Here is a 22,916-nt window from a genome sequence, read left to right as displayed (position 1 = left end):
GGCTGCCAGACAACACATAAGGTGTGTCATATCGGCATTTCCGCCTTCCCCGCCCTGGAACGCCCCCTGGAACACCCCATCTTGGCCTCTCCGCACTTCTCTTGTGTGCAGGCTCCAAGGTCAGTTCCTGGAAACCCACATATCCTATGGCCATCTAGCTGCTGACTAGAGGCCATAGGATTGCTCCCTAAGATGATACATTAATATGTAGAATTAAATTTCCATATGGGTAAAGGAACATACTCTCTTTGTTTTTTAGTTGATGCACAGATGTTGTAGCAGGCATCATCTTAGCAGAGGCATTCCTACATATGAGAGAAGGAAGATTACCTCTGAAGATGGTGCTTGCCATCTGCAATTTTAAAAGTATTATATTAAAAACATTTTGTTCAAAATCTGATGCCTGGCTAATCAAGGGCACCTTTTATTGATTAAGTAACAAAATCTGATTCAATCAATTCAGTGTTGCAGCCCAGTAAAATGTAAATAAAATAATGGGCTCTGTTAATGTTATTATTTAATGCATTTCTTAGCTGACTTCTGAGACTATAGTTTTCCCAAGGTAGCTTATAATATAAAACATACAATATTAGATATAGCACAATATCCTATAATGCCTACTCATAAGTAAGTCCCATTGTTTTCAGTCGGGTTTAAATGGAGGCAGCTATGAAGGATTACAGCCATAATGGCTTACACTGGAGTATGTGTAGGGATAGCAGCAGCCCCACTTAGGCAGGAGGAAGATACTGACAACCTGCCTACTCAGGAGCAGAGCATCAGATTGTGGTGGAAACTGAGTCAGTGCTCCATTTTGGCCACCAGTTTCAACTGAATGTGATAGGTTGACCGAGTTGCTATGTCATTCGGGATATAGAACAGCACTCATGCAAGACAAGAAAAGTTTGTGGAAGCTTGTAAACAAAGAGTGCGTATTTCAAAGAGAGCAGGGATGGCTGGCCAGAGAGGATTTGTCATGGAGTGGAGCAGAACAAGGAGAAGAGGGACTATGGGTACTGACTACCCCCTTCCTTTCAGTTTATTTTATATGTTTATTAAAAGTGCTTACAAATTGGTTTGCTGCATAAAGCGATATACAATAAAATCATACCATAAAAACAAAAAAAGTGAGAACATGCTTTAAAAATGGGTCAAATGTAATTTTAAAAGGCCTGTCAAAACAGTGTCGTTTATACTGCCTGTCTAAAACTCTTTAGGGATGGAGCCAGCTGGACCTCCTTTGGGAGGGAGTTCCACAGTTGAGGTGCTGCTACAGAAAAAGCTCCTGCCTCATGTACCAACCAACCTAATCTCTCTTGGAGGGGGGGGAATTGCAATAGGGCCTCTGATGAAGACTTCAGATTACAGGCAGGCTCATATGGGAATTGGTGGTTCTTCAGATATCCTGGCCCAAAGCTGTTTCAGCCATCATAGGGCAAACTCAGCACCTTGGATTGGTTGAAGCCTGAGCCAGCAGGTAGGGATAGATATTGAAAAGCACAAGAGTTCTGAAGAACTGGACTGTCTTTTTAAGAATTTATTATGGGAAATGCTGGAGATCTATTTTTTAAATTAAAGGCAAAAGGGCAGGTTTTTTTTTTAATGATAGCTGTAATTAGCAATTTTCATTTCAGAGTGCAAGCAACTTTCACCTCAGGAAAAATCAGACCATAGATTGACGCTAGAAAAATTGCTGAAGTTGAGGTTCGAAGAAGTACTGACTGTCAAGAGAGAGCAAAAATGGTTGGGTTCCCTCTTGGATATGTGCAGGAAAGTGCAAGAGTTTGTAAAAGGTAATTTTTAAAAATATGGTTAACATTATAATGAGATTATTGATAGTTTTCATTTACAGTAATTGTTTAATTTGCCTCTAAAGATGGGAATAGAAATACAGCTAACTGAGATGAGAAGGCAGCAGAAGCTTCCATCAGAAAAGCAGAGTGATCTAGGTGGTGAAATTGTGAAAATGTAAACTATATTAATCTTGAGATTGGTGTTTGCCATTGTAATGCGAATAATTATACAGGAAAGATAAAATACTAAACCAAGTTATGACTTTCTCTTCATTTCAGTGGCTATTACTGAAATGGAGCAAAAGCACAGTGAAAATCTAGCCTCAAAAGCATTGGATGATGTTGTGAATGTGAGGAATCCAGTTTTCCACAGTGATGATAAAATAGAGACCTATTACCACCTGAGTCCATGCCTGAAGGAGATATCTCAGCGTATATGTAATGTTAAAGAGAGCCACATCTTCCAGTATTGTTGGGACCAGGAAGCCAAAAAGCTGGCAGAGAAATGTGAGGATTTGGTCAGTGAAGGGCACATTGCCACTTTGAATCTTGATGAAGTGCCTGATTCCGTATTTGATCCTTCTTACAAAGAATTTCATAGGCTCTATAATAGCCTGAAATCTGGGGAGCTCACATTTGCTGAGGTGGATGCTCTCTTCAAAGATTTTACTAATGATTATGAGGAACTGAGAAATGATTTCCGGATTATGTGTGATCTTCTGCATCAAGATGGTGGAGAATGGATAGGTGAACGGATTCAGCAGATCCAGCAGTATCATGAATTACATTTGGCTGTGGACTCTGCTAAGGTTATTGACAAAGTCAAGGAATGTTTGAACCTTTCTGGTGACTTCAAAGTCCTGCTGCATTTACTGAGCCTTGTAAGTATATCTTTTTAAAACCACCACTCAAGAGGCTGTCCAGTAAACTTACTTAAGGGGCTTTGAACTTGGCTTCAGTCTTTTCTAAAATTGCTAGGATGCCCTTTCAGTGGTACCTAGGTGTTATCACAGGCACAGTTCATGTGGGTTAGTTATAAAGTTGTTTTAGTAGTTTAAGTACTAATACCCTTTGAATTCAGCATGGTTTTTAAACCACTGTTCTCTCTATTTGGTGCTGTCCAGATTCTGGGATTTTCTTTACCCCATGCAGTAGGAGGCAGGCCCAGCAATTAACCTGCTTCCAGACACTGCGGAAGCAAGAAAAAAACTGGCCTTAGGGTGGAAAGTTCAAGATTCAGCCTCCTAGGCCAGTCTTTTTATTGAAGAAGACTAGCCTAAGGGGCCAAGTCTCCTACTTTCCTCCCTAGGGGCAGTTTTTTTTCCTGCCTCCGCAGTGTCTGGAATGGCTGGGTCTGCCCCTTAAAGCAGACCTGAAGTAAGACAAAACCAAGAAGGTAGCAGCAGCAGCCTTAACATGAAAGAGGTGCTTACTTCAAGGGGTACCCATGCCATCTCAGGGTTGCCCCCCCCTTTTGGGCTCCCTCTGGTGATTTGCAGCTGCCCATCCCTCTGGATCAAATGCTTAGCCATGCAGTGCTCCTGAGCCCTGCAGGATGACTGTGACAACCTATTGTGCCACCCCAGGTGGGGGATGCATTAGCACTGCTTTTATTTCCTAAAGGAGTAAGCATTCTTCTACAATGGCTGCCTCTTTCCACCTTTGGTTTCATTCTCCCCCTTTGCTCTTGAACTCTGCAGGCAATTGAGTTCCTGTGTTTGGGGGAAAGGGGTTTCCCTCCCCTCTCCTTTACTACTTCAGTGCCTAGGGCTAATTTATGGACTCCTACTGTTAAGTTCCTTACCTTTTTTTAAAAAAAGGCAGAGTTTACTCACTTTTTACTCACCTAAATTGCAGGCTGACTGTTTAGGAACAAGCAAATACAGTACTGAATTGGAAAATGAAAGTAAACAGCACAACAGCCTGAGGGTGAAGTCAGCTCCACTGCAATATAGTGAGGTCTTAAAATTTCAGCCTATTACTAGATTTGGAAATTAATTTCCCCTTACTAGCTGTTCTTGCCTTGGCAGGCAGCTATGCTCAGGGCTCCTCTTGATGAACTTGGGAAAAGGTTACTGTCCTTTTCTGGAAATGAGCCCACAGGCAAGTCAGAAAGGTACAAATCTGGCAAGTGGCCAGGAGCAGGTGAGAACAGACAGGATACAGACAAGCAAGGCTTCCTTAAGGTCCCTCAACGTTCCTCAAGACAAGGGTGGTCAGTAGCAGGTCTTCAGGACCCTGAACAGAGCCCAGGGGCCAACTTATTCTAATGCATACAATGTGATCTTATATGTCATGCTGCATTAGCATGTTTATTAGTTTCATAGAGTTGATTTTACCATGATCTTATTTGTATTCTTATCATTATTGTAAAACATCTAGAGAAATTTATTTTATGAGGCAATGAATGGATGAATAACAAGAGCTCCTTCCCAACTGAACTTTTGCACCCCTTCAGCCTAACTATCCTTCCCAGGCTCTACCCCCTTACTGAAGAGTGCTGAGCATTAAAGGGGCAGCCCTTTGGCCTAGAGCGTAGCAGACAGTTACCTCTCCACAACTGTCAGGCAATTACCCTGCACTTGCCCTCTGCCTGATTCTATCTGATGTTACTTTCTGTCAGAAAAAAAGTGGCTGAATGTGCAAAGTCTTTTACAAGCTACGTGGAGGTTTAAGAATGTGGGTCTGTATTTCATTGAAAGCAATGTACAGTATCTGGATTTGGATGAGAAACTGGATGTCTGTCTGATTTATACCTGCAGCTCCTAAAAGCAATGATATCAGAAACAGTCCATGTAGCTCTTGTGGATCTCCAAGACTATAGGGCAAAAATGAGGAAAAACTCCATGGAAATAAAGGGACAGGATTTGCACATCCCTAATATGCAGTGCTTCTCTTTCCTTCATATAATTTGTTTTTCAGACAGGTGGATTTAAATTCTTGCAGCAAGAAAAGCTCTCTTCCATGAGTCATCAGTTGATACGTGCTAAGAAACTGCTGCAAGACATCAATGAACCACGTCTTAGGTGCCTGGAGGAGCTTGCACTCAGGAGGGACTTTGTCAACTGGGTCAAAGAGGCTTTGGAAGGTAGAGCAGATATATATCTGCTGTTTTTGTTTCTTGGCCTTGGGCTAAAAGCAACTGGGAGTGATACTAAATACATTAAGGAAGATCCTGTTATATGTATTTCCTCTGTTTGGCTTGTCAAATAGTACAAGTTGAGACCTGCAAGAAATCTTGCTGGGGAGGAGCCATAATGTTATCCATGTCTGTTTCCCATCCTCCTCCTTTTTCATTCCTTCATCTGATGGCTCCTGTATTTTCTCTCTCCCTTGCATTTTTTTTCATTTTTTTGCACAATGAGGCACACACTCTTGTACATGCATATCATCTTCCTTACTCTTGCTCACTCAGGAAGTGGGCATGAGGTTTTTTTGTTGCGGGGGGGCAGAGCGAGGAAGAAGAATGGTATTTGGTGCCATTAGTAGCTGCTGCTGTCACCATGTGGGAGCTATACTATTGCACCTCATGAGATTCAGCAGCAGCTGGTCTCTGTACTTCTCATCTCCATGGAACTAGTGTGTAAATATCATTGTCAGTGGGTCATACTGTCCCAGGATCTTTTGGCAATGCAATAGTTTTTGTGGCAGCTGCAGAACTTTACACCCCTTGGCTCTATGAGCTGGCAAGCAGAAACTCAGAGGTTACTGGTGTGAGGCTACTGTGTCCTAGGAAATCCTGATTGCATTTCAGCCATAGCCACACATCCTTCGGGTTACTGAATTCATTGGATCAATGGGCAGGAGTACCCAGGGATCATCACCATAGGGTCTCTAAATCTCAGGAAACTCTGAGATGAATTAGTGGCAGGACAGGTCCCTTGTCTATTCCCTCTCCCTCCCCAGTGGTGGTTGGCATAGGTATTGGGAGTTGTGAAGAGTGGAGAAAGGAAGTGACAGGCTGCTCATTCCCTTCCATTCCTAACATTCCTAATCCCCTCACTCCTTCAGTTGGGCCCAGTAGTGTATGCCCTCTAGTCTTGGGCTAACATAACACTGATCTGTAAGTCAGCACCTACAGGGTAGCCATAGGTATTCCAGGGAGAAAATCTATTTGCATTTCTTCTACTGTCTTTCAGTAACTGGTACATAACTTTTGCTCTTCCTGACCTCTGTGCTGAGTTTCTTTGGCCATCTATACAAGCAGCTCAAGTAGCTAATGGATAGTATTCTAAAAACATTTTTTAATAGAATGTAAAAACAGCAGAATTAATAAATACAATTAATTAATAAAAACAGCAAATACAATCCAAATGGCTACTATTGTAGACTTTGGATGGCTTAATGTGTAACTGATTTTGTGCTGTGGCTACTTATGGTAGAAATAATTAAGCAAATATGGCAGGATAGTAGATACATGTGGCACAGCGTTTCATAAAAATGAGGAGCAGTCACCCATACATGCTCGTTATCCGTTATTCATTCTTTTGCATGATACAACATTGGTTCTGACAAAACTGGTTCTCCATGGCTTTCTTACTGAGCATCTGTGCTGGCAATACTGTATCTATTTTAAGAGAAATCAAGACAATACATTAAATCCATTTCCTCTGATTCCCTCCTTGTTATTTATTCCACTGCACTATTTTACATTCAGTTCAGTTAAGATTACACAAGCAGGTAGTTCTAGTAGAATAACTTGTAGTGCTGTCATGGAAGGAGCTCATAGATAGTAAATTTCCTGGTATCTCTCACCGAGTGCTTTCTTCATTTCCCTTAGATATAAATGAGCTGAAGGTGTTTGTGGACCTGGCATCTATCTCTGCAGGAGAGAATGACATGGATGTGGATCGTGTGGCTTGTTTCCATGATGCTGTACTTGGCTACTCCTCCCTGCTATATGAGTTGAAGCGGGAGTCGGGGTTTGAGGAGTTCATGAGATGTTTAGGGAAACTGTGGAAAGCCCTGGAAAGTGACCACAGCCTCCCCAAGAAACTGGTAATTCCTGCAGCAGTACCTTAGTCCACCTGTGTGTTACCTGCTCTTGGAAAGCTGTGTATTTGTATTTGATAAAGATACTAAGGGAGCAATCCTAAGGCCCCTAGACATTGTCTGAGGGGCTACAGGATTGTTCAGATTCCCCCCTCCAAGGCGCTCTGACCTTGGAAGGGGGATTCAGAGATCTGACCCCCCCCTCCCCCGACCCCTCACAGCTGGCCTGGAAAGAACCCTGCTGGCTGCCCTCTGAGGTCAGAAAATTGACCTCAGAGGAGGATAGGGGGTGTTTCAGTGGGCAGAGAGGGGAGGAGACCAGAGAGGCCAGGATATGAGCTACCTTGAGGCCTCTCCAGCCTCCTTCCCTCCCCCTTCAAAGCACTGTTTTCCCAATGGGAAAAAAGCCCATTTAGCAAAAAATGCAGCACAGGAAGATGGGGAGGTGAGGATCACCTCCTCCGCTCCTCCCGTCCTGCATTGGATGATTGGAAGCCCCTGAGTTTGGGGGCTTCCAGTCATCGAAGGCACAATGGATAGGATTGCACCCTAAATTGGTTTGGTTTACTAGGTTTATGTTTATGGTTCAGGAACCACAGAGCACAAAATTGAGATGTTGAAGTTGCGCTATTGCAGGGATACCCATCTGTAACTGCTTAAACCTAAAGTCTACAGAGCAGTTTGTCCTCTGTATATGAAGGGAAATTTGGGGGTTTATTCTGTCACATACGCTGCAGTTTGTATATCATGTCATTTGGAGAATTCAGTAGCATGTTACTTGAACTTCTTAAGGTATCTGTCTCTATGGTGACAGCACAGAAAATGGTGCAGTCAAAATTCTTCAAACTAAAGAAAGTCTATGCTTGGTTCTAAATTGCCATTTGTCACCATATCATACCCCATCAACATCTCCGATATGCCTTTGATCAAATCACAATGTGTCTAGCTTCACATTGTGATTTGATCTGAGAAAAAGGTATGAGGCTCAGTTTATAACTTCTCCATATGCCCTACAGCGTGATTCTGCAAGATACTTGGAATGGCTAAAAACCATAAAAGAGAGCCATGGCTCTGTGGAACTGTCCTCTATATCACTGGCAACTACAATCAGTGCCAAAGGAATCTACAAAATTAGGGCACCAACAGAAGGCCAGAAGGTGAGGTGTTGCTTGAAGGGGCGCAGGGCATATTGTCCCAGTTCTTGTAATGTTTCTGCTTATTTCTTGGTAGCTATTTTTTTGTTTATACCACACTAACCAGCCTGCTGTAAAGTGGAGGGTTTAGCAAAGAACAATACATGTGGAATCTCACCACCACCATCAATATTTTAAACTGTGTTAAAAATGATGTGGCCCTTTTTAAGTACATCTCACTGTAAGCTCTTTCTAACTGTTCTGGTGTCTCAGTGAAGTAACATTCTGAGCAACAGTTTTCTAATGTGGACACAGTCTTAGTTTGTAATTGTTAGCATTGAACAGACTAGGGATTTCTTTTATAGTATTCACAGACTGTAAACTTGAGAATTTGTTTTCCCATGACTTCTTTCTTTGGGTAGTACTTGCTACACCTGTTCGGTAGCATCGTGTTTCAGAGGATGTTGTAACTTCCCCATCATTTGGCACAATCCTTTCAGCATGTAGCACAGACCTCTGTTTACTGCTCCCAGCTGCTTTCCCTAGAGGGAAAAGCCTTACATGACTGCATAAAGAAGTAAAACAAAAGTCAAATTCATTTGTAGTCATTATTATTTGTTGGAAGGTTTCTCTGGACACTGTCTTGCGCCTGACCATCCCAGAAAGCCATGGTGACCGAGAAGAGGTACGGCAGTACTCTCTGGAAGAGCTCCGAGAACTGATGAACAAGCTGATGCTGATGTCGGGAAAGGTAGAACAGAGTGCAGAAGTGGAGAAATTTTCTGAGGTAAGTTTTCAGTTGTACTTTTCTATGTGTGTTTTTAATACTTATTGACCTGTTGAGGAGCGTGTGGTGGGGAGGTCCTGTTTCCAGTTCTAGACTGTATTGAGAGACTATAGAGATCAAGAGAAAATAGTTATTTCAGGCATCTATAATACAGTTTGACCTGTTCAGAGATTTTTGCTTATTACTGAATTGTGATAGGAAAGTGCTGATTAATGTGTTTGTTCCTGAGAATGGTACGGTCTCATCCTCTGGTTGCACAGAAGCAGTTCTGAGCTTGAAATCAGGCTGGGATTTCTGTAGGCCCACCTGTAGATCCTTCTACGTTCCAATGACCCCTGGCAAAATGTAAAACTAAAAACATTAAAATGCTAACTTTGTGAACATTAATCTTCTTGGACAAGAGTTTGCCTGCCGAGAATGTTGAAGGGATTAAGATCAAAAAAGGAAAAAATAACCATGAGGATATTTGACATTATCCTTGTACTGGCTTTCCCTGCAAAATGGGAAAACATTGGATATATTATGATGTCATCCCAGTGACATTATAATGTCATAATACCACTCCAATATTCTTGCCAAGAAAACCCCATGGAACGTATCACAAGGCTAAAAGATATGACGCTGGAAGATGAGCCCCTCAGGTCGGAAGGTGTCCAATATACTACTGGGGAAGAGCAGAGGGTATTTCCAAGTAGCGCCAGAAAGAGTGAAGCGGCTGGGCCAAAGCCGAAAGGACACTCAGCTGTGGATGTATCTGGTGGTGAAAAGAAAATCCGATGCTGTAAAGAACAATACTGTTTAGGAACCTGGAATGTCAGATCAATGAATCAAGGTAAGCTGGAGGTGGTCAAACATGAGATGGCAAGATTGAACATCGACATCTTGGGAATCAGTGAACTAAAATGGACAACCATGGGTGAATTTAATTCAGGTGACCATCATATTTACTACTGTGGGCAAGAATCCCTTAGAAGAAATGGAGTAGCACTCATAGTCAACAAGAGGGTGGGAAAAGCAGTACTGGGGTACAATCTTAAAAACGATAGAATGATCTCAGTACGAATCCAAGGCAAACCATTCAACATCACAGTGATTCAAGTCTATGCCCCAACCACTGATGCCAAAGAAGCTGAGGTTGATCGGTTCTATGAAGACCTACAACACCTTCTAGAACTAACACCAAAAAAAGACGTCCTCTTCATCATAGGGGATTGGAATGCTAAAGTAGGAAGTCAAGAAATCACCGGGATAACAGGCAGGCATGGCCTTGGTGTACAAAATGAAGCAGGACAAAGGCTAATAGACTTTTGCCAAGAGAACACGCTGATCATAGCAAACACTCTTTTCCAACAGCACAAGAGGCGACTCTACACATTGACATCACCAGATGGTCAATATTGAAATCAGATTGATTATGTCCTTTGCAGCCAAAGATGGAGAAGCTCTATACAGTCAGTAAAAACAAGACCTGGAGCTGACTGTGGCTCAGATCATGAGCTTCTTGTTGCAAAATTTCAGCTTAAATTGAAGAACGTATCAGTTTGAGGGAAGACCACTAAACCATTCAGGTATGACCTAAATCATATCCCTTATGAATATACAGTGGAGGTGAGGAATGGATTTAAGGGATTAGACCTGATAGACAGAGTGCCTGAGGAACTATGGACGGAGGTCCGTAACATTGTTCAGGAGGCAGGAACTCAATCCATCCCAAAGAAAAAGAAATGCAAGAAAGCAAAGTGGCTGTCTGATGAGGCTTTACAAGTAGCTGAGGAAAGAAAGGAAGCGAAAAGCAAGGGAGAAAGGGGAAGATATATCCAGCTGAATGCAGAGTTCCAGAGAATAGCAAGGAGAGATGAGAGGGCCTTTTTAAATGAACAATGCAAAGAAATCGAAGAAAACAACAGAATGGGAAAGACTAGAGATCTCTTCAAGGAAATTGGAGATATAAAGGGAACCTTTTTTGGAAAGACGGGCATGATAAAGGACAAAGAAGGCAGGGACCTAACAGAAGCATATGAGATTAAGAAGAGGTGGAAAGAATACCCAGAAGAACTATACAGGAAAGATCTTGATGTCCCTGATAGCCATGATAGTGCAGTCACTGAACTTGAGCCGGACATCCTAGAGATTAAAGTCATGTGGGCCTTAGGAAGCATTAGTAACAACAACGCTAGCGGAGATGACAGTATTCCAGCTGAGCTATTTAAAATCCTAAAAGATGATGCTGTTAAAGTGCTGCACTCAATATGCCAACAAATTTGGAACACTCAACAGTGGCCACAAGATTGGAAAAGGTCAGTTTACATTCCAATGCCAAAGAAGGGCAACGCCAAAGAGTGTTCAAACTGCCGTACAATTGCGCTCATTTCACATGCCAGCAAGGTTATGTTCAAAATCCTACAAGCTAGGCTTCAGCAGTATGCGAGCTGAGAACTACCGGAAGTACAAGCTGGGTTTCGAAGAGGCAGAGGAACTAGAGATCAAATCGCCAACATTCGCTGGATCATGGAGAAAGCCAGAGAATTCCAGAAAAATGTCTATTTCTGCTTCATTGACTACGCTAAAGCCTTTGATTGTGTGGATCACAACAAACTGTGGCAAATTCTGAAAGAGATGGGAGTACCAGACCACCTTACCTGTCTCCTGAGAAAACTGTACGAGGGTCAAGAAGCAACAGTAAGAACCAGACATGGAACAACCAATTGGTTCAAAATTGGGAAAGGAGTACGACAAGGCTGCATATTGTCACCCTGCTGATTTAACTTATATGCAGTGTACATCATGAGAAACGCCGGGTTGGATTAAGAACAGGACGGAATTAAGATTGCCGGGAGAATTATCAACAACCTCCGATACGCAGACGATACCATCCTAATGGCAGAAAGGGAAGAGGATCTAAAGAGCCTCTTGTTGAGGGTGAAAGAGGAGAGTGCAAAAGTTGGCTTGAAACTCAACATTAAAAAAACGAAGATCATGGCATCTGGCCCCATCACTTCCTGGCATATAGAAGGGGAAGAAATGGAAGCAGTGACAGATTTTATTTTCTTGGGCTCCAAGATCACCGCAGGCGGTGACTGTAGCCTTGAAATTAAAAGACGCTTGCTCCTTGGGAGGAAAGCTATGGTAAACCTAGACAGCATAGTAAGAAGCAGAGACATCACCTTGCCGACAAAGGTCCGTCTAATCAAAGCTATGGTTTTCCCAGTAGTAATGTATGGCTGTGAGAGCTGGACTGTAAGGAAGGCTGAGCGCTGAAGAATTGATGCTTTCGAACTGTGGTGCTGGAGAAGACTCTTACGAGTCCCCTGGACTGCAAGGAGGTCAAATCAGTCCATCCTAAAGGAAATCAACCCTGACTGCTCATTGGAAGGACAGATCCTGAAGCTGAAGCTGAAATATTTTGGCCACCTAATGCGAAGAGAAAACTCTCTGGAAAAGACCCTGATGCTGGGAAAGACTGAAGGCAAAAGGAGAAGGGGACGGCAGAGGATGAAATGGCTAGATAGCATCACTGATGCAATGAATATGGACTTGAGCACGCTCCGGGAGAGAGTGCTGGACAGGAAGGCCTGGCGTGCTATGGTCCATGGGGTCAGGAAGAGTCGGACACGACTGAACAACATCCCAATGAATTTCGTGAGGCAATTTTCTGTAGAATTGTGAAACTTGCAGCTTCATTATAATGTAGGGAGGGCTGCATTTTCAATATATTAACTGGTAAAGTCTGAGTAAAGGGCTGTTTATCTCCAGGATTGTTTAATCCTTTTCCAAATTGTAGTGCTTACATTTTTTTAATTGATTGAAATATTGTTTCATTATTAAGACATGCAGTATCAAGGCTGATGTAAAATAGAACTGTAATTAATCATTGGACACAGTAATGCTGTTAAACTAAACGTGAATTTGTTAAAATAGAAGAACCTAAGTTAATGAGAGAGCTAGCAAGATTCAAGTCCATATAGCCAATGAGTCTTCCTTGCTTAACAAGGCTTATGGGATATTTTTTTAATATATTTTTATGTTATCTTTATAAACACTACCAAAATTACCAACAACCTATTCAATACTTCACTTCTCATCCATACAATATTTTAGTTAGGACACCATAATAACAGGAAGAGAAGAAAGAACGGAAAAAAGAAAGGAGAGGAAGAAAGGAAGGAAGTCAAGAAAAAAGAAACAAGTTCTTTCCCCTTCCCCCGCCCTCTCTCCCCCTCTCTACCCCTTAAGAATTAAATTTAAACTCCAACATCTCCCAACCCCCAATGGTGTTCTATTTTTAAAAAACTATGTCTATTATACAATCTTACAATTAGTAAAACAATCTTTTATATCAATGCAACAGTTCTACACTTCATTCTCAAAAGCCTGAATATTAGTAATAATAATAGTAATAGAAATCAAAAGGAGAGAATATAGTATTGTATAATAGTAAAACTTAAGATGAATCTTCAACAGTCAATAACATTTTTATACTAGATATTTTGTCTATTTTAAAATATAAAATAAAAGAAGAAACATAAAGAGAAAGAGGGGGAAAAAAAGGCTTATAGGATATTTGTTGACTCATGGGACAACTTCAAATGATGACCCCCAAAGCAAACGTCTGCTAGCTGATGAACAGCTACTGTATGTTTAATACCTTTTCATTGGGACAGAGTAGACACTACCCCCTTCAGCCACTCCTCTTAAGCAAATGCATTTGGAAGAAAGGTTTCATAACCAGTTTCCTAATTTGGGTAAGTTCTGGTTAGAATGTTACGTAACATATCAGGCCAGTTGTGAGAACCAATTCCCTGTGCCAGCTCCATATATTTTGATTTTAGAATCTTACATACATCTTTAATTGGAGCCAGTTCCTCGTTTCAGGTTAATAGCTCCACTACTTTTAAAGTAGTTTTTATTTGTTTTGTTATTAATGCCATTATGCTATTAATGTATATTTATGATTATTAACCACTTTGGAGGTCCATTTCATACTAAATGGTGGAATCAAAACTTTCCTAAATCTCACTAGTCCCAAACAGCAAGCCACAGTCTCTGTTGGAGCTGTTCTAATTTGCAATTAGCAAATTGAGCTAATTGAGGCTGGGCTGAGGCATTTTGGCAATCAGGTTGTTAATGGGTAATACATACTCTGCCATTTAGTACCATTTAGAGTCACTTGCATTATATCTCCCATTGTGTGCATTTATTTTCCCTCAGATATTTTCTAGTGTTCAGAGACTTGCGCTGTCCTTCATAGACCTTTATTCTGCTGGAAACATTCTCTTCCGATCTTGGATAGCTGATGTACATTGTTCACCCAAGGATGAGTTCTGTATTATCATGGACTTCAATTTGAATCCCAGCTGTGGCCTTTTGGGAAATGGAGAAGTGACAGACGTTCTGCCAGCCATATGTCGAAAGATGGAGAGTTTCCTGGAGAGGTGGAACCATTTCATGTCTGAAAAGCGATCCCAGTACTTTTATCTGAATTACTACATGGCTGAGCAGATTGTCTACTTGTGCAAGGAACTTGGCTCAAAGTGCCCCAGCGAAGCTGCCCTAATGATGCTGTCATTTATAAAACGCAGCTGCAGCAAACAAGATGTCCAGAAGGTCTCCAAACAAGTGGAATCTAGAAAACCAACAAGGAATTTTGCTAATCTCTTTGGACTGCTGGAAAGGGGGACAGAGTTGACTGTAGAGCTAGAGCATATCTGGGCGTCCTACATGGAGAGCATGGGCTCATTCCTTCCAGGCTGCTTGGACATTGAAACCCTTGGCATTTTCCTGGATAAACTGGCAGGATTGGAGAAGAGGAGCATTACACGAATATTGCCACGAGGTCTTCATGTCGGTAGGCCCAACCTCATTCTTTGCCCTCGCTCTGAAGTCTTGGCTTCAGCACTGGCTATCTACATGAACAGCCCAGAGGAGATGCTACCATCTTATGATGAGGTCCTGCTGTGTACATCACAAACCAGTTATCAGCAAGTAGAACTATTTTTAAGGCGGTGCCTCACTCCAGGCTGCAAGGAGAAGAAGATTTACACCTTGCTGTTTGCAGATGAGTTGAATTATGATGTTGGCTACAGGTCTGAGGAACTGTTCCAGAGCCTTGACTTAAAGCATCAAGATGACTATTGCCTAGTGATCCTCTGCAACTGCGAGAGAGAGCACTGCTATGTCCCTTCTGTCTTCATTCAGTTCAAAGTTCACATGATCCCTCATCAGCCCCTGGAGGATATTCAGAATTACCTTGGGGATCATTACAAAGCCATGCAGCCTGCAAATTCATCAGCTTCTGTCTTCAAGAACCAAATGTGTGTTGGGATAGTATCTTCCAGAAGAGCTGGCGTAGGTAAGAGAACTGCATTCATAGAGTCTTCTGTCTTGAATTCAGAATGTTTAGGCCCAGTTTGGATGTCACACTAAATCATAGTTTTAGCATGACACGTATGAGCCACAACAAGCCTCAGGCTTATGTGCTCCCCCACCTCTTTCAGCGTGGCCACCAGAAGGAGCTCAGAAGCTTTCACTTCCAGTTTAACCACAGCTTGCCATGTGTTCTTTTCTGATCCCAACAATCTGTGGCTAATATTAACTTTGTTTGAAAGAAACGTACTTCAAACCAAGAGTTATGAAACTGGATTGTTTAAACAAACCATAGCTAATGTTAACCACAGTTTAGGGTTCAGACAACACTAGGGTTAATTTAACAAATAAAGAAACTAATCCCCACAAGGTCATTACTTGTAAGGCTCTTTGCTTTTAGCAATAGTGTTAAATATGGTACATTGTCATTACAATATTCCTGAACAAAGATAAGAGCATTGTCCCTCTCTCCGTAGCTTTAAGACAGGGCTGCACAACCTTTGTGCGCCCAAGGGCACATATGATTCTAGTTTGAGAGCTGCAGGTGCATGTAAAGGAAGACAGAGGACAGAATGTGATTCAAAACTGAACCACTTCTAATGGAAAATTGCCACTGCCCACTCTGCCACCAGCCTGAGCCCGGGGAGTCCCCAGGCTTGCCTAGCCTCCTTAGTTCTGCCAAATCAGGGACCAAACTACTAGTTCCCTCGATTCCCAGAGCTGCCAAGGACAAGATAGAAATAGTAGTGCCAACCACGGAGTAACACTGGACTTAGCACTGACCCAAACTGGAAAGAACACACAGCTTTAAGAGGTAAGTAATTTATTTACAAGAGGGAAGAGGGGAATTAGAAGTGACAAAGCCAAACTGGTACAGATAAAACAATGCAAGCACAAGACAGTTGGAAACCCAGTACAGACTAAAAATAAAAGAACTACGACCTACGCATATCTTGGAATGGGCCTTCTCATAAGCCGTGCCAGACATAATCGCTCTTTCTCCCAAAAGCAAGATGGGAACAAAGGCAAAGGCTCAATGGCTCTCCCCAGTTTTATACACTAATCATGCCAGGCTCCAGTTGTCTCCCCATCCCGTCGAGGAAGGGTTGAAAGGAGAGGTGACATTTTTCACACCGATCCAGCTGAAAGCAGTCTCCGCTCCTGCTGTGGAACTGGGCATTTTATGACTTGAGGCTGGAGACAGCCAGAGCTTCAAGATAAGCCAGATCCCATCCTCCCTTTAGGTGGTCAGATACCATCATGCCTGTGCTTTCCCCCAGGGCCTCTCACAAGGTTGAACAGCTCACAAGAGTTTGCTACATAAAATGGATACCTAACAGAAAATGGAGTCGCTCTGGTCCTTTGCAGTGCGCATCCACACCCCAGTGCTCTTGATATATATTGATCTTTTCTCACTGCTAGCAGTAGTGGGGAAACAGCAGAAGGAGTGGGGGGGAGATCAGGGCACCCTGGGGGACTGCAGTTAAGGCATGCGGGGCACAGGTCGTGTATCACCCCCCACCCCAAGGCGGTGGGTTGTTCACCACCACTTTAAGATACAAGGGTACCTTGGCTACTTTTCATTTCTCTTGTTTTGAGTTATCCACATTTTCCATTTTTATACTGAGCACTAGTAGTACATAACTACCAAGATCACCACAGGAATAATGGGGTGGCAATGCTGCCTTAAGTAGAAGGCTGGGGTACCTATCCAGATAGATTTGCCTTGAGAGCAGGAATTTCGGCCTGCTGTTTTGTGACAAGCTTGAAGGGGACAATGTTCATCCCAAGGATGGACAGATACTGCAGAAGAGACTTTAACTGAGGTGCTGACTCTTCTAAAACAAAACCCAGAAATGTAGTCCCAGAACAGGCGGCATTAGCTGTGACTGATATTTGCTGGAAAAAACAGGTCATGCTGAACTGCATCATGAGAAAATTAGATCAACCCCTTCCCCTTTATTCCTACTTGTTGTTAAGCAGTATTTCACACTCTGGAAGTTCTGTCTTAAGCCAATTTACTGTGTTTTTATTTCTCTTCTATATTCTTTAATATCTAAAATGTGATTTTGTTACTAATAGGAAAATCTCTCTATGTAAAGAGGCTGCATGAGAAAATGGAAGCAAAACTGCATGACTTTGATGTGCCCTTAAAAACAATTCGGCTGATAAATCCCTGTGTGGATGAAAACAAAGTTCTGAAATCTCTCCTCCCGTTCCTGGACCATCGGTACCAGAATCAGCCCATGATATTTCATTTTGATATCACTTCTTCAGTGAGTACACTGCAGTTTTGACACAGGTTGTTCCTCACCCCCACACATTCAATAAACCATTTTGTTAGTAGATATTTGTATAACCAGTGGACCAATGAGGGGCAGTGGCATCTTGTCTTTTTTGTTCATTCATTTAAGTTTCTGTATTCTCCTAGGTCCAGGCTGGAATTCCAGAATTTTTATTCAAGCTGTTAGTTTTACAGTACCTGGCAGATATAGATGGGAAACTCTGGCTGCGGAAACAGTGTCACTTGTATGTCATAGAAATTCTTGAAGCATCTCCATCAGCCAAAAAGCAAACAAGATCTGTAAGTGCCTTTGAATATATGTCTGCTATGTTCTTGATTTGCTGGTGCACATTATATATTATGGAGGCTACCACCTACTGAATCCTATTGCCAAACTCCCATTTGATTGCTAATGAAGTTGAACTATAATGTAATCAGGCATTTATAATGAGAATTTCTTGGAAATTCTTGATACTAAAATCATACATACAGTATGCTAAGATAGCAGTGATTTTCTTAAATAATTCAGGAAAATGCTAACATGTTTCAAAATACTTGTAGTGATGAAAACCATACTCAACTCAAAAAGGAGGCTTTCTGATACCTAGAAATAATAGTTTTAGCATCTGTCTACTAATGTTGATTATATTTGAAGGTAAATGTACTCAGTCAACTTCTTTGAATTTCTATGGCTGTGAAATAATTTAAAGACTAAAGGGGATTGGAGAGACTTTGCATCCAGTAGATCCAAAGCTGGCCCACTGTGGTGTTACAAAAGCTACCAGCAGTGGAACTGGGCCACCAGGTTGGATGGGAGCCCTCCACTTGCAGAGCTCCTCTCTGCCAGCAGGAGGGCACTTCTACCCAGTCCTAACACACACATACACACACATGAACCCCAGCCAGCAGATCTGGGGGTTAGGATTGCTCTATTAATTGTTAAAATTATGTATAAACTTCTTATCTTTATACTCCCATTTCTACTTCATGAAATGTTGTTGATGTATTATTTTATATTTGCACAATAAAATTATCTTACTCCATATAATATAATAATATATTATATAATATAATAATATATTTTATAATATAAAATATAAAATGTTTTATTGAATGCTCAGCTATCTTTGAACCAGTTAATTGTTTTAATTTATAAGTGCCTTTTTAAGATCATGAAGGCAGGTGTGTGAGACCATATCTGGTTCTGGGTAACAGGTCAGGGCCAGGTTTGGAAAAGGTAGGCCTGGACCTCACATTTGATTAATCTGTGCAATGGCCTCTGTAATGGATGGGTGGTTGGGGGATGGATGGAAGAACTTTCCAGCTCCTCACCATCCCTTCATCATTAAAGACCTGGGCAATGCAGCAGATGGAGCGAGAGGCAGGGATAGGCTAGCTTCTCTCGGGGATAGGGTGTGAAAAGGATTAAGTAAAACGACTAGAAGATTCTGTCCCTGTACTGCATGTCAAATTTGATGGGATTGTAGCTAATCACTTTATAAATGTAACTTTCCATCCAGACATCAGAGCACATTTGTAGCAGGATAGTAAAGAAGAGGTAGGTGTGTTTCATCTGAAAATGAACTTTTTAGGCAAATGCTTAAAAATAGTGTTGGATGTTCATGGCAGAGAACTAGTAAGCACATTTTTAGAGGAGTTTGATTTGGGATGAAAATGTCAGAGAGGTAGGTGAAATGGAAACCATGAGCAGCAATGAGCTGATTCTGTTTATGCTAATTATTTAACAAATGTGTGGTATTGAATGGGCAGTCTTGCCAACAATACAGAATCGAAATACTGTGGGAAAGTGATAAACTTTGGAAGAAAGGGGGAAATAAATTGCATGAGTGGACAAAGTCTGTGATCTTATTATAACTTACATCCCTTATGTCTCTCTTTTTATTTCATTTTTTTTTTAGATTTTTTCAGTATTGGAGTACAATTTCCTTGATGTGTTTCCCAAAATAACCTGCAGATCTCCCAAGGAAGTACTGGAAATGGACACTCATAGAAACTCATTTAATGGCTGCTCAGACCCAGGAATGGATCAGGAAGTGTTCTGTAGTGAACCTTTTCAGAGACCATTCCAGTACTTAAGAAGATCTAACAGAGGTGATAATCTTGACATGTTCCAGTATCAACAAGGCCCAGTTGAAGGGACTCCGGCAGAATGCCTACAGCTGCTCCTCATATACTGCGGAGTGATAGACCCTTCTTGGTCAGAACTGAGGAACTTTGCTTGGTTTCTGAACCTTCAGCTGAGAAATTGTGAGACATCAGTGTTCTGTAATGCAGCTTTTGTCCAAGATACTTTGCAAGGATTCAAAAATTTTGTGGTCACCTTTATGATTTTAATGGCAAAGGATTTTGCAACACCTTCACTTAATATTTCGGATGAGAGCTCTGAGAGGCAGTTTTTTGACATGGAAGGAGTCACTGAAGAAGATCTTGCTCCATTCCGTATTCGGAGAAAATGGGAGTCTGAACCCCACCCATATATATTCTTCAATGAGGACTCTGTATCCATGACATTCATTGGCTTTCATCTCCAGCCTAATGCTAATGGTGGCATTGATGCCATCAATCCTTTGAATGGGAGTGTCATCAAGAGAAATGTGATAACTACACAGCTGTACCAGGGATTAGTTCTTCAAAGGGTTCCATTCAATGTTAATTTTGACGCACTGCCCAGACATCAGAAAATTGAGAAACTTTGCATGGTTTTAGGAATCCAATGGCCAGTTGATCCTGATGAAACATATGAGCTCACCACAGACAATATACTGAAGATCCTCGCTATTGAAATGCGGTTCAGGTGTGGGATCCCTGTCGTCCTCATGGGAGAAACTGGTTGTGGAAAAACCAGGCTTATAAAATTCCTGTGTGAACTGCGTAGGAGCGGTGCCCCTGCTGATAACATGAAGCTTGTCAAAGTCCATGGAGGCACCACAGCAGATGCAATCTATGCCAAAGTCAGGGAAGCAGAAGGTATTGCTGTTGACAATAAGCAGGAACACCAGTTTGACACAATCTTATTTTTTGATGAAGCCAACACTACTGAAGCTGTCAGCAGTATCAAGGAAGTCCTGTGTGATCGCACTGTAGAAGGAGAGCCTTTGGTCCACAACTCAGGCTTGCAGATCATAGCTGCCTGCAATCCTTATCGAAAACACACAGGAAAAATGATTCAGCGCTTGGAGTCGGCTGGCTTAGGCTATCGTGTCAAAGCAGAGGAAACTAAAGAAAGGCTTGGCTCCATTCCTCTTAGGCAGCTTGTATACCGTGTCCATGCGCTCCCACCTAGCATGATACCTCTAGTGTGGGATTTTGGGCAATTGAACAGTTTTACTGAAAAACTCTACATACAGCAGATTGTCCAAAGACTTACGAGGTCAATACAAATGTCTGGTGTTGAGATTAAGATAATAACAGATGTGCTTTTTGAGTCTCAGACTTATATGAGGAAAAGGAACGACGAATGCAGCTTTATCAGCCTCAGAGACGTAGAACGCTGTGTGGAAGTCTTCAAGTGGTTCCACAGCCACAGTGACCTACTAATGAAACATCTGGAAAAGTATCTTGCAGGGAAGAAGACTGCTAAGAGTTTCATCCAGAGAGACAAAGTCATTTGGTCCTTGGTTATTGCAGTCGGCGTTTGCTACCATGCCTCCCTGGAAAGGAAAGAGGCATACCGAAGAGTCATCAGCAAAATACTTCCATCCCCATATGATAATGAGAAGGGAATTCTTGAAGAAATTGGCTTAGTTCAGGATCTCTTCTTGAGTGGTGCACCTCTGAGGGAAACAATAGCAAGGAACTTGGCTTTGAAGGAAAATGTCTTTATGATGGTTATCTGCATTGAACTTAAAATCCCATTGTTCCTTATTGGAAAACCTGGCAGCTCCAAATCGCTTGCCAAGACCATTGTTGCTGATGCCATGCAAGGCCAAGCGGCATATTCTGAGCTTTATAAGGAACTGAAGCAAATCCATTTGGTGTCCTTTCAGTGCAGCCCACATTCTACCCCTGAGGGCATCATAAATACTTTCAAGCATTGTTCTCGCTTCCAAGAAGGAAAGAACCTGAAGGAGTATGTCTCTGTGGTCGTGTTAGATGAAATTGGCTTGGCTGAAGACTCCCCCAAAATGCCTCTGAAGACCCTTCACCCGCTCCTGGAAGATGGATGCGTTGATGATGATCCACTCCCTCACAAAAAAGTTGGCTTCATTGGGATATCTAACTGGGCTCTGGATCCAGCCAAGATGAATCGGGGTATCTTTGTATCCCGTGGAGACCCAAGCATGAAGGAACTCATAGAAAGCGCAAAGGGTATTTGTGCTTCAGAGCGTGTCATCCTGCAGAAAGTTGAGCGTTTCTTTCCTGTCTTTGCAGATGCATATGAAGAGATTTGCAAGACCCAAAGTAAGGAGTTCTTTGGATTGCGTGACTACTACAGCCTCATAAAAATGGCATTTGCTTTGACCAAAAAATCTAAGAGGACGCCTGCTCCCCGTGACATAGCAGAGGTGGTTCTCCGTAATTTCAGTGGCAAGGAAGGCATCAAGACCTTGGACATTTTTATGTCTAAGCTCCCTGGGAAAGGAGATGTTACCTGTGAGGGCATCAGTACAATTGACCTAGTCAAACAGAACATTTACAGTGACTATCAGGATGGAGAATGCCGGTATCTGCTAGTGTTAACAGAAAATTATGCAGCGCTTCAGATCCTTCAGCAGGCTTTTTTCAAAGGTGCACAGCAGCCAGAAATTATTTTTGGTTCCAGCTTTCCCAAAGACCAGGAATATACCCAGATCTGCAGAAACATCAACCGAGTGAAGATCTGTATGGAGACTGGGCAGATGGTTGTCCTTCTCAACCTGCAAAACCTCTATGAAAGCCTCTACGATGCCCTCAACCAGTATTACGTTCAGCTTGCTGGTCAAAAGTATGTTGACTTGGGTTTGGGGACCCATCGGGTGAAGTGCAGGGTGCATCCTCAGTTCCGTTTGATCGTCATTGAGGAGAAAGAGGTGGTGTACAAACACTTCCCCATTCCATTGATCAACAGGCTTGAAAAACACTACCTGGATATCAATACAGTGTTGGACAAGTGGCAGAGGGACATTGTGGAAGAACTGAAAAAATGGGTGAACAACTTCACAGCAGTTGAGACAGAAAAACATTTGATGGGCCAGCAGAAGTATACCCCTTCTGATGTCTTTGTTGGCTACCATTCTGACACGTGTGCCTCAGTTGTCCTGCAGGTGACAGAAGAGCTGAAAACGAATGTTGCTCCCCAGGAACTAATGCGAAAAGTAGAGGAACAGGCCAGGCTGGTACTGCTGAACTGTGCAACACCAGATTCTGTAGTCCGTCTTGGCGATTCACGCCTGGGTTCCTTTCTGGCAGACGAATTGGCTATGGTATACTTTCAGCAACAGCAGCACACTTGTCTTGCAGATTTCCTCCATGCTTGCCTTGGCACAGAGTCCAGGGGTCGCACAGTCTTTACTGAGGTGAGTTGTTCTAAAATACCTTTTTGTTCTTTTATATACATAAAGGTT

General features: G+C 42.2%; 1 protein-coding gene across 12 annotated transcripts in view; it reads left to right on the top strand.

The window, feature by feature from the left end:
* Positions 1-22,916, top strand: part of LOC146353922 (E3 ubiquitin-protein ligase RNF213-like) — a 138,390-nt gene that overhangs the window by 59,157 nt on the left and 56,317 nt on the right. For all 12 annotated transcript variants that reach the window (XM_084837661.1, XM_084837660.1, XM_084837658.1 and 9 more), the window contains 10 exons: positions 1,635-1,793; positions 2,073-2,674; positions 4,716-4,881; positions 6,574-6,791; positions 7,802-7,942; positions 8,544-8,705; positions 13,914-15,054; positions 17,151-17,344; positions 17,500-17,652; positions 19,272-22,868. In XM_084837661.1, coding sequence (XP_084693787.1) covers positions 1,635-1,793; positions 2,073-2,674; positions 4,716-4,881; positions 6,574-6,791; positions 7,802-7,942; positions 8,544-8,705; positions 13,914-15,054; positions 17,151-17,344; positions 17,500-17,652; positions 19,272-22,868 — 6,533 coding nt within the window. The remainder of the gene's footprint in view (positions 1-1,634; positions 1,794-2,072; positions 2,675-4,715; positions 4,882-6,573; positions 6,792-7,801; positions 7,943-8,543; positions 8,706-13,913; positions 15,055-17,150; positions 17,345-17,499; positions 17,653-19,271; positions 22,869-22,916) is intronic.

The sequence above is a fragment of the Heloderma suspectum genome, chromosome 2 (assembly GCF_057233095.1).
Source record: "Heloderma suspectum isolate Gila_16-S chromosome 2, 16-S_ref, whole genome shotgun sequence".
NCBI lineage: Eukaryota > Metazoa > Chordata > Lepidosauria > Squamata > Helodermatidae > Heloderma > Heloderma suspectum.
This window is presented reverse-complemented; position numbering and strand designations above follow the sequence as displayed.